We start from the raw sequence: 12,197 nt of genomic DNA, 5'->3' as shown, positions 1-12,197 counted from the left end.
TGGATAAGCTTCATATAATAAATCATCAGATGTATAGAAATATGGCATCTCATTATAATTTTAATTAGCATTCATTTGCTTACTAGTGCCGCTTTGCTATTTCTTCTTTTAGGAGACTGCCTGTTTATGCCCTTTGTCCATTTTTCTATTAGGGCAGGCTTACCGGTTTTATTCATGTTCTACACAGAAAATTAAAACATCATTCAAGCGCTAAACCCAGGCTAAATTCTATTATGATGCAAAGTAATTGTAGGTTGTTAATGCTATTTACAAATCGTATTTTATTTTATTTCACCATTGAAATACACAGTTGCACTCACAATTAAGTCTGTCTCCTCAGTAGAACTCAGTCAAGTAAGACAAACACTCCTAAATTTTGACTCTAAAACTGTTCACCTTCTTATTGCTGCAAAATACTACTCTAATATCATTATTAAAGCACCTCATATATTTCTGTGTTCGCTTCATTTATTACATGCCACAATGGGACTGCATAGTTCCGGTTCTGCACAATTAGCACTTACTTACTGTCTTGTCACTTCAGCCCCAACAAGACTAACTTCTTTAATGCAGGAAGTCAGCTCATCTTCATCAGCCAAGCAAAGCAGACAATTTTGTTACTCTCAATCCAGAAGGCTTGCAACATAGGAGATTCTGCTTTTACTTTGACATTTCCTTAGGAAATCCTCTTTAATAAAGCCATATGCCACATGAGCCTATACTTTCAGTAGCCGAGTCTTTGTCATAGTATTGTTCCTTTTCCAAGTGAAACCTAAGGCATAAAGGTAATTTATAGGCACTTTCCCTTAAGCAAACTTTATTGACAACTGACATAGTATCAGACATGTTTATGAATTTTATTTAGCAGTCATTCCATCTACCTTTTCAATCAAAGTATTATGAATAGTGAATATTTCTGAATGTTTAAAAACTATTGGCAATAATAAACTTTCAGGATGGGTTTCCCTTGTACAGTATATACCTTCTCTGCCCTTTTTAGAAGGCTCTGGCTAAAAACATAAGAGTTCTGAAGTAAACATCTAAAAGCTTCTCTATTTTGAAAGGAAATCAGAGGAAGGTTATTTTGGGTATCTTGTATAATAACTCGAGTCTCGTTTAGAACTGGAAAATTCTGTGTAATAGTTAATCTCTTAAATGTGAATAATCCCCCTCCCCTTAGAAAATTCTGTAAAACTAAATGATGGTTTTATAAGAAAAGGAAACGACATGCTTGCTTGGAATGGAATGGACTCAAATATGTAGACTTGTATAACATTTCATTTTCTTCTATTAAAGGATAAAAGCTTTGTGCTTGGCTCTGTAAGAACAGAGGGGAGTACAATTTAGTTTCTCTCTCAAAGGTATTCAGAGCTAGGGACGAGAGGGGACATCAGGGACTCACGGGAGAGTGAAATTGATGGGACACAGATCCATCCAAAAGGACAAGAGGTCCATGCTGGGAGTCTTAGGGCAGCATCACAGGCTGATGTGCTGGGTTTCATGAAAGACTCCCCCTAGACTAGTTGGGATATAGGAAGTGTGTCTGGTCGGGGGTGGGGGAGATGAGGAAGCCAGGAAGTAGTGAGGAAATGGAATTCCCAGACAGATGGAGCAGCATGAAAGGCATGGCGCTGTGAGAACATCTATATGTGTATATATATATATATATATATATATATATATATATATATATATATATATATATATATATGGCTAATATGCTAAGTGTCTGTCCGACTGGTAGCTATGATGTGCACTGACCACCAGGAGGCAGACACTCAATGCAGGATCTGCCAAGCTGCAGTGACTTGGCAGCTACGGTTCTCAGGTGACACACCCCAAAACCAGAGCGGAGGGAGCCCGATTCCTCCCAGGGCCGCGCGATTCCACCTTTGGCCGTGGGTTATGTTGTTCCTGGGGCACTGTCGGCCCGGAATCTGGTTTACTGCACACTTGCATTTGCGTTCCACACCCTGTACGACAGCAACTTTGCAGAGTGCCCTCTCACACTCCAGGATCCCTCAAGGGATGTCAAAGAGCCAGTTTCAGCCCAATCCCCGCAGGCCAGGCCGAGAGTCCCCACCTGCCGGAGGGTCCCCACTCACTCTGCAGACACTGGGGAGGGACCATGGGATGTTGGCTCCAGGGCGTGTCCCGCCCTACTCGCCCAGTCCCTCCCCGTCCCGCTGGCCACCTTCTAATTAATTTCCTTTCAATGTGCACGAATCCATGCACCAGGTCACTAATCTAATATGTTTGGGAAATGAAAAGTAGCTCAGTGTGCTCAGAGATGAGGCCAGGAATTTGGTAGGGATGGTAGTGAGGAATGGAATAAGGAGCAGGAGATGAAATTGTAAAGGTAGAAAGTCAGTGACTGAACATTGAAATGAATACAAATCTAAATCACTGCATCTAAAATACCTTTGTGATTGAAAGCTATTTGATCCTGGAACAAATCCATCTTAACCAATATTTATTGACCACCCACCCCAAGCGATAGTACAATTTATGGTAGTATTTCACAGGGATCAAAAGAAATAAAACTCATGTCATTTTACCTCAGCACTACTGTCCAGGCTGGGGAACCTATTACACACTTATGAGAAAATTTGAAATGCCAAAGCAAATGAATGATACACTAAGTAAGTGCTCTGGGAAAGCACGATCCTCCCTGATCAGAGAACATTGATGGAAGGAGTGGAAACTGAAGAATGTTTAGCATTTACGTTCCTATCCCTGGCTAGGTAACATTCTAAGCAAAGATGAAAAGATGATCATTGGCAAATAATAATGAAAGCACTTTTTTTTTTCTACTTTATAGATGTGGGAACTTATTTTCAGAGGTGTTAAGTAACTACCAGAAGTGTGAATGTAGTCTGTGTCTTTACATGGTTTAAAATTAGTGCAACTAAGATTTAAATGCCTATCCCTGTGATTACACAGGCTGAGCCTGGTTTTTTATCATTATATTGCATTATTCAGACATTTTATTATTGCCTTTGCTATTAATAGATAATTTTTGAATGTTACTGATTCAATGTATCAAGCATTACAATAAGATGCTTTATTATATTCTTTTTATTAGATTTATTGGGGTGACACTGGTTAACAAAATTATACAGGTTTCAGGTGCACAATTCCACAACACAATCATCTGTATACTATATTGTGTGTTCACCACCCCAAGTCGCCTTCCATCTACATTTATCCCCCCTATACCTTCCTCTACCTCCTCCCTCTCCCCATCCCCCTGGCAATCACCACACTGTTGTCCAGTGTCTATGAGTTTTTTCTCTCTTTTTTCTCTTTTGCTCAACCGTTCCACATACCCCTACCCAGCCCCACCCCTCCCGACTGCTGTCAACCTGCCCTCCATCCATGGAGTCTGTTTTACATGTACTAACTCACTTAAAACTCAAAATAACCCCTAAGTAGGTAGCATCATTGATCTCATTTCACAGACGAGGAAACTGAAGTACAAACAACTTAAGTAACTAATTCAAGGTTACACGATTAGAAAATGGTAGACCCAAGATCTGAACCTTGGCAGTCTGTGGACTCAGAGCCCTTATGAGGGCTGTTGCAAGAAGGCTATTTTATTGTCTGGCTACGTGGATAGAAATGTGATCAGATACAGTTGTGTTATAGTAAGGTAGACTTTGGACAATTTCTAGCAGAACTCAGGGTGCATGTAGTGTAACATGGTGCAGAAAAGATTGTTACGAATGAAGTGTGTAATGACAACGGGGCTGTTGTTGGGAAAAGACAGTAAATTTGTGCACAATTCTATCGTGATGGGACAGTGAGTATATACCTGCACCTCTTACTGCAAACAAGGTAAGTATCTAATACCTGAGGATGCTCCATGGGAAAGTAAAGACATTGGATATATGTGTTGAATCCACCTCTTTTTAAAGTGTTGTGAAATGGAAATTAGTTATAATTGACCATCACTAATTTCAGGGAAATAAGGTGACTAAGTTAACATTTTCATTTCTTAGGAAGTATGTTACATATGGATGCTTCTTAGCAGAGGCTTTTGATAACCTGCTCAAAACTACTCTAAGCCCATATTTTATACAGATGATTTATTAACCACACTTATTTCCTGTACTTCAACTGTATAAGACCACATGATTTCAACTAGAATCACTTCAAAAAATCTGGAAATTAAATCTATTATTAACTCCAAAACATCACGATTAGATGGTTTAAAAAATCTTTTTAGGCATCTTGACATATTTTTCTAAATAAAAGAAAAATTAACTGAACTGCCTATATCACAAGTAATGAGGATTACTTTCAGTTTGCTTTCAGGAATTTTAGCCCTACCTATTAATATACTAGCAGTGTTCTCTGGCCATCGCTGCTTTTAAAATATTTTTTTCTTTAAGTGCTACATCTCTTAAGGAGCTGATTATATAGCATTGGAAATTAGCCTGACATACAAAAAATCACAGTTATAGATCATTTTGTTAAGTGTCTAATATCTGCATTGCTGTTTCTTTAATTTCTTCATGCTTATATTTGAAACATTTTAAAGGAGGATACCAATTTTAATTGCATCCCAACCATAATTTGCCTTTAACCATAGCTTTCCAGGCTGTTTTTTGTTTGAGTTATGTGTATAATTGGGACATTCCTCACCCATGCTTCATTTCATCCCGACCTTTAAGTCTAAATTGAAATGCACATAAAATGTACTTTATCCAGTTGACAATACATTAGTAACTAAATATTCAGGTAGGAATACTTCAGATGAATTCCATGTATCTTACCATCTCATCGAATGGTAGGCAGGCCTTTTTTAAAAAATTATGAAAAGGAATAATTATAACACACACACACAAAAAAATCTAGATAACTTTGTAGCCTCATGCTTTTACTACAGGTAAAAGCAAGGGTCTTGAATCCAAAGAAGCCTGGTTCCTTTCCTTCATGTACCACATGCATCCTACCTATGAAACCGTGGTCAGGTATTTACATTCTGGGAGGAAGCCTCTGGTTTTAAAAGTCAATGGTAATATCTGTAATCTAGGTTGGATGAAAGGAATAATGTGATCACCTGTGTACACGATTTGTGTTAGCACCTGGTAAGTACTTTATGAAAGGTGGCTATTATAATTACCGACATTTCAGCCATTGAGGTAAAGCTTTACATATTCCATTTCTACTCTTTATCATAAACTTGCAAAAGTGACTGATATTAGAGATAAGAAAAACTGAAGTTTCATCTTAATATCTTAAGTGGAAAGTTGAGATTTGAGCCCTATTCCTTACACTATGCTTCTCTACCTTTCATATATTTCTTATTATAACATCCCTACAATCCAGTGATGTAGCTGTTTTATCTTACCCTCAGAGAACTAACTCAGGAAAAGTATGAAATGTACTTTATATCTTTTTTTTCTCACTCTGATTAATCAGAGTTTATGAACCTACAAATAAAAATTATCTAAATTTCCAGGCCTCTGAAGGTAAAAATGACATGATAGGACATGACAAAAAAAACAAAACAAACACGTTTTAATTTAATAGTGAATAGAATTAAGGTGATTGTTAAAAGTTATGTTTAAAAATTAAAGCAAAATTGTAGACAATATGGAGTTGAAAGAGTTATTTCCAATTTAGTTGTTTTTTTAGGAAAAAAAAACACCTCAGTAATATCAGCTGGAGCATGAGTGTTTTACTGAATTTATTTACTTTTGATATTTTATTACAGGCTTCTTAGTTCAAATTAATTGCAATATTAACATAAATTGAAAATTTTTGAACAGTAATCACATATATTATTCATGCTATTTTATATAACCTCAAAAAAGTTAAGTATTTTTTAAAATATATTTTTATTGATTTCAGAGAGGCAAAGAGAAGGAGAGAGAAAGATAGAGACATCAGTGATGAGAGAATCATTGATTGGCTGCATCCTGTACGTTCCACACTGGGGATTGAGCCTGAAACCCAGGCATGTGCCCTAGCCAGGAACTGAACCGTGACCTCCTGGTTCATAGGTTGATGCTCAAGCACTGAGCCACAATGGCCGGGCAAAAGTTAAATATTTAAACTGGCTGTTAGGCCAGTCCTTTTCTTCAACATGTCTTAGTCCTCAAGATCATCTGCAAAAACTGGTCTGTTCCAGCACCACTTTTTAAACACAATATTTAAAGTTTACAGTGTGCAGCCAATAAAAAGAAGATGTACTCAAAATCCAAACTTGACTGTTCACTGCATCCAATCGTCTTGACCACACACAACTCCAGGATTTCAAGATCAGCACATGCTCTGTATTTTCAATCAACATCATCAGCAGGCAGTAATCCTGGGTGGAAAAAAAAAGTAAATTCCACAAATCAACAGACCAATCTTCTTTAAGAGGAAAGCTAATTCTTTTCAATCTACTTTTTTTTATTGCACCATTTTCCCCCTCTATCTACTTAAGCTAGAATAAGGATAAATTTCCAAAGCTACCCAGTTGGAAAATAAATAGGTTCACTGTTTGTCTAGCATTCCAATCTTTGCAAATGTAAATCAGTCCAACTGCTCCTCATTTAAACTCTCAACTTCACAAAACATTAAAGGGTGGCTTTCAGTACACAGTTTAATCTATCCACTAAGATTTCTGCTTGAACATCCTTCGAAATAGACTATCTGATAAAGAGAGACCACTATCAAAGGTCAGTGAGGTCAACTTGTATAATTACAAGTAGTTTTACTGGGTCAACTCTACCAGACACTGCTGTTTGAAGGTTAAATTGTTACAATTAAAAATATATACAGATCTCCCCAGAGTTACTTTATTGTTAAATGTACCAGAAACTGCACAAGCATTTATTTCTGACCTTAATTGTATCCAAAGTGTCACCGTGGGGAAATTACACAAAAAAAGAGCATTTATTTTGTTTTATTGCATAAAATAATAATTAGCTCCTGGGCACTAGTTTATGTATCACATCAATATTTAAGAAGTTTGTTCAGGTTATGCCCTTTGGTTTAATTGAAAGCGCTCCAAGAAATGACTTTTACTATTTTATAGTTGATAAACTTGCTATAAATAAAGGAATATGGCCCAACATCAGAGTCTGGTGCTAAAACAACTTTCATTTCAGAATGACCACTTCCTAATTACTAGAATTTAATCACATTTTTATAACAAAGAGTAAAAGGATGTTTTAAATGGAAAGTTTTAAAATGGGCTATTTTCTAATTGTTTGATTCATTTTAATGCCTTTACTTATTTTTTATATAAAGTGGATAAGTGGCCAATCATGAAATCTTTCATAACCACTACAGTGAAATATCATCATTCCTTCTTGTTTTAATGATCAGTTCCATGTTATAGATCAGTTCCATTTTCTTTCTAATGTGGTAAAATAAATAAAAAATCACCTTTGCTTTCTTATTTATTTTCCTCAATGTTCCTGTGATTTTTATATGTAAAGGTAGGATTTCAAAGTTCGTGTACAATGCTTTAGTTGTTGACAATAAAGGGAACTTTCGCAGCCAAGCTTTCTATTTCAGGGAATTACCATGTGAAATTATTATTAGGAAAATAAATCTTCAAATCTATAGATCTGAGTGAAATGGTCTTAACACATTTCATTTTTTTTTAAATATTTTCAGATTTTGTGTTGGAGACAAATTTTTCCTCAAGAATAACATGATCCTTTGCCAGACGGACTACGAGGAAGGTTTAATGAAAGAAGGTTATGCACCCCAGGTTCGCTGATCTATCAACATCACCCTATTAAGAACACAAAGCACTACATTCTTTTATCTTTTTTGCTCCACATGTATATAAGAATTGACACGGGAACCTACTGAATAGCGTAGATATAGGAAAGCAGGATGGATATATGAAATAAAAGGGGGACTGCATCTGTATGTAGTGATATTGCCCCAGTTCAGAGTTGAATGTTTATTATTAAAGAAAAAACATAATGTACATATTGCTGGGTTTTTTGCTTGCTATTTCTTTTTGTGTCACTTGGCATGAGATGTTTATTTTGGACTATTGTATATAATGTATTGTAATATTTGAAGCACAAATGTAATACAGTTTTATTGTGTTACCATTTGTGTTCTGTTTGCTTCTTTGTATTGTTGCATTTAGTACAATCAGTGTTTAAACTTACTGTATATTTATGCTTTCTGTATCTACCAGCTATTTTAAATGAGCTGTAACTTTCTAGTAAAAAATTGAAGAGCAAATCTCACTAATGATACACATATAGATAAAGCAAGTCTAGCAACATTAAAAAACTAAAAAATAAAGACACACACAAAGCATTTTAAGCAACATTCACTATGATTGCCACCATGATTTAGTCTATCAGTGTTCTCTTTATAACCCCCTATTTTCAGGGGGTTAAGATCAGCTTTAAAAAATGCATAAAAATTTCATCTTAAAGCACTTTCATTTTATACCAACGTGAAAAGTGCCACTTTTAGAATAACTTTAAAGCTTAACAGTTATCCTTTTAATATCTTCTGTGTGTGTGTGTGTGTGTGTGTGTGCGTGCGTGTATATGTGCGCGCACACGCGCGCTCTTTACCTATATTATGGTTTTGCTGTTTGTTTTTTTCAGCCATTCACCCCTTATGTGAACTAGTGCCTTTGGGTATCATGTAAATTTTTTCCAAAGGGTTACTTTAAGAAAGTATTAACACAATTATAAGGTAACTTAAAATGATTAAATTTCTTATACAAATTTAGCCCAGATCGCTCCATAAAAGCTAAGTGTTTAATAACTTATGGCCTGATAAATTTCTGGCACTAAAAGGATTTGAGTGTGAATCTACTGAAATCATGATAATGCACATTGACGCTATGATGATATTTGAGTAGTGAGGTTACTTTTGATCGGGCAACATAGTGCTCATAGAATCTTCTAGAAGAAGAGAAACAAAGGGATTGATAAAAAGCTGAGAACTGGTGATTATATATTTTTCTGTATTACATGCCACTTATTTTAATGTTTAAAAGTGAACACTTTAAAGTTTGATGTGTCTTACTCTTGCTTTCTGTAATTACCCACTCAGTATACATCACACTTAAAATGAAATCTGTCATTCCATTTTTTAAAGGTGAAATGTTATTCCCTTACCTACGTGATAGCTGATAAAGAAGAAAATGTTCTAGAAACAGAAATTATGGAGACTGATTATTTAGATTGTAATTTAAGAAATTAAAAATGAGTCTATAACACCCTCTTCCGGATTGCTCACATTTTGCTTCTTTGCTTCTGTTCCCTAGTAATAAAACTACATGTTAACAATTTAATCCCATGCAGGCACAATGAAGCCTATTTTTACTAGAGCAAATTTAGTGCTGTGGTTTTTATTTTTTTCTTTACTTTTTTCTTGATCACTTGTATAGGAAACAATATTTCCCAGTGTTATTTACATACATATTTTGTCCTGCCAATATATGTATTGCAGATGAAAATTAAGTGTGATACCTGAGTTCTTGGTTTGGGGCCAAAATATTAAGCTGCAAATAATGCTGGTGTGGGTTTGAGTTGTTTTAAAAACAAAGCTTTATTATAGACATGCATGTAAATCTGGATATTGCCTCTCATTTTTAAGGAAATGATTCTGTGAAAAGTGAATGATATGTATTTTTACAAATGCTTCATGGTTAAGAGTGTTCAAGTCACATGTCCCCCAAATTTAAGATACACCCAGAAAATAAGATTTTAAAAATAACTATTTGAGGCCCAGAACATAACTATTACTTTAGCCTTTGAGCCTTACATTTGTTTCATGAAAAGACTTGCATAGCCAAAACTAAAAACACCGAAACAAAACAGAACAACAAATGGGTGCAGGGGAAATAGTGAGAAATGGTTTTCATAACACTGCGGCCCAAATAGCCCCCTTTAAGAGTTGCTTGACATTCATGTGGATGTACAATTTTAATTGCCAGTATCTTTTTCAAATGATCTTCTAAATATTTAACTGTTTTTGCATATGCTAAGATCAATATGTCAAAATACCTGTAAACTGGGAACAAAATGTTCAACGGTCCTTCGGACCCAAAGACCAAACCACGTTTTTTTACTGCCTTTTATTTTGCATAATCCTTTGGGAATTAATTCTTATGCTTTTCCTACGAAGGAAATTACTCACCTGGATTAAAGATTAAGGCCTTAATCTCCTTAGATTATCGTTAATCCCTATGAATTTGTGAAACAAGACAGAAATAGGCCCTTTTGTAACTAATTGCCCATAAAGAGTAGCATTTTTGACCTGAAGTATTAAGCTAATTGTCTTGACTATTCCAAGTCCCTGGATTGTTGTCAACTTTCCTCTTTGTGTTGTGTAGCCCTGATGTCACGTAGCTTGTTATCCGATGCCTCCAGTAGGACACCTCCAATGGAGCTTTGATTTCTCAAGCAGGGAGAGCTCCCTTCCTAATGTGCATCATGCATAGGCTGCCTCTGATGAAGGACCAGGAACCTCCAGTTCACCAGAATGCTGGCTGAGTTTAAAAGCTGACCTGTGTTTGTAATGTCACTTTCATCTTGCTTAATAAATATCTGCTGGATTCTTTCATTCATTTTTTATATTTGGATTTATGTTTTTAATGAAAGGGGTATGACACTATTTGATTGCTCTTAATTGGCAAAATCTAGATGACATCTAGAAAGCATGCATTAAGTGCATGAAAAAGGAAAAAAAAGATGTAAGGACATTGGCTTTTAAAAGGTAAATCATAAGCATAAACAAAGTAGCTCAAATGCTTTCTCCAAATTGTATATTTAAGATCTCTGAGCTAGGTAGTTTACTGCTATTTACTTTTGTGGGGAAAATAAAGCTGTCAAAATGAAGGTAGCAATTACTGGGTATAATTTTGAACATACATATAAATTTTAAGTGATCTTTCTGAAAGCAACTGTGTTGGCAGAATAAATTTTAAAATCTCTCTTTTCTGTACGATGAATTAAAGCAAAAAACTCAACTCAATCCTACATTTTCAGGGAGAGATGGTGTGCCTTACCTGAAACTGGGTGCTGAAGGTTTTATCTGTAGTCAAACCTACCATATACAAATGGCTTCCTTTTAACTATCCTTTTAGGCAAACACCCTCAGAATAGTCAAATAATTTCATACAAGTGATATAGTCTCAACATGCTCAGTGTTCACTTCAGTAAGTTGCAAATACAATCTGCATGTTTATTGTAATAGGCCATTAGCACAGAATACAGTTTTAGCAAAAGCCTTTTGATGATTACTTTTTCTTAAAAACACCACGCTATCTAATAAAGAGGGAATATGCAAATTGACCACCACATCGTGACAAAGATGGCGGCACCCATAGCCACAAGATGGTGGGGCCCAGTCCCCTCAGCCCCACCAGTGTCCCCCAGTCTTTTCAGCTCCGCCAGGGGGGTGGCAGGTGTGCGGTGCGGCTGGACCCGCCCTCAGCTCCCCAGCTGTCCAGGGCTGGCCCAAAGCACAGGCAAGCCTCAGATGGCGGCTGCCCAGCCGCCCAGGGCCGCCCGAGGCTCAGGTAACCAAGGCCAGCTGAGGCTTGCACTGCCGGCAGTGGCCGCAGCAGAGATGTGATGGGGGTGTCGCCTTCCCCTGATCGCCGGGTCACCTCCCACCCCTGAGGGCTTCCGGACTGTGAGGGGGGCAAGCCGGGCTGAGGGACACCCCCTCCAGTGCATGAATTTTCATATACTGGGCTTCTAGTCCCATATAATAAAAGCTTAATATGCTAAGTGTCCGGTGGTCAGGTTGGCTATTCAACCAATCAAAGCATAATATGCTAATAAGATGCTAAGGCTGCCTAACAGCTCGCTATGATGTGCACTAACCACCAGGGGGTAGGCAGTTTGACTGGTGGACCAGTCTCTATGATGTGCACTGACCATCAGGGGCAGATGCTCCGACTGTAGGTTAGCTTGCTTCTGGGGTCTGGCCAATCAGGACTGTGCGAGATGGGCCAGACACGCCCTGGAGCCTCCTATGGTCCCTCCCCAGCTGGCCAACCTCCTGCGTCACTCCCCAGCCCCGATTGTGCACCAGTGGGGTCCCTTAGCCTGGCCTGTGCCCTCTCGTAATCCGGGACCCCTCGGGGATATCAGAGAGCCAGTTTCTGCCTGATCCCACAGGCCAGGCCAAGGGACCCCACTGGTGCACGAATTCATGCACCAGGCCTCTAGTTATAGGTATTTCTTAAATGTGATTTT

At 37.3% G+C, this 12,197-nt stretch overlaps 1 protein-coding gene across 1 annotated transcript in view; it reads left to right on the top strand.

Moving 5' to 3' along the window:
* Positions 1 to 7,726, top strand: part of LMO3 (LIM domain only 3) — a gene marked incomplete at both ends in the record, with an annotated part of 50,794 nt that extends 43,068 nt beyond the window's left edge. The window contains one exon of the mRNA XM_079775774.1: positions 7,621 to 7,726. Coding sequence (XP_079631900.1) covers positions 7,621 to 7,726 — 106 coding nt within the window. The remainder of the gene's footprint in view (positions 1 to 7,620) is intronic.
* Between the last annotated feature and the right edge of the window lie 4,471 nt (positions 7,727 to 12,197).

The sequence above is a fragment of the Cnephaeus nilssonii genome (assembly GCF_951640355.1).
Source record: "Cnephaeus nilssonii genome assembly, chromosome: 6".
NCBI lineage: Eukaryota > Metazoa > Chordata > Mammalia > Chiroptera > Vespertilionidae > Cnephaeus > Cnephaeus nilssonii.
This window is presented reverse-complemented; position numbering and strand designations above follow the sequence as displayed.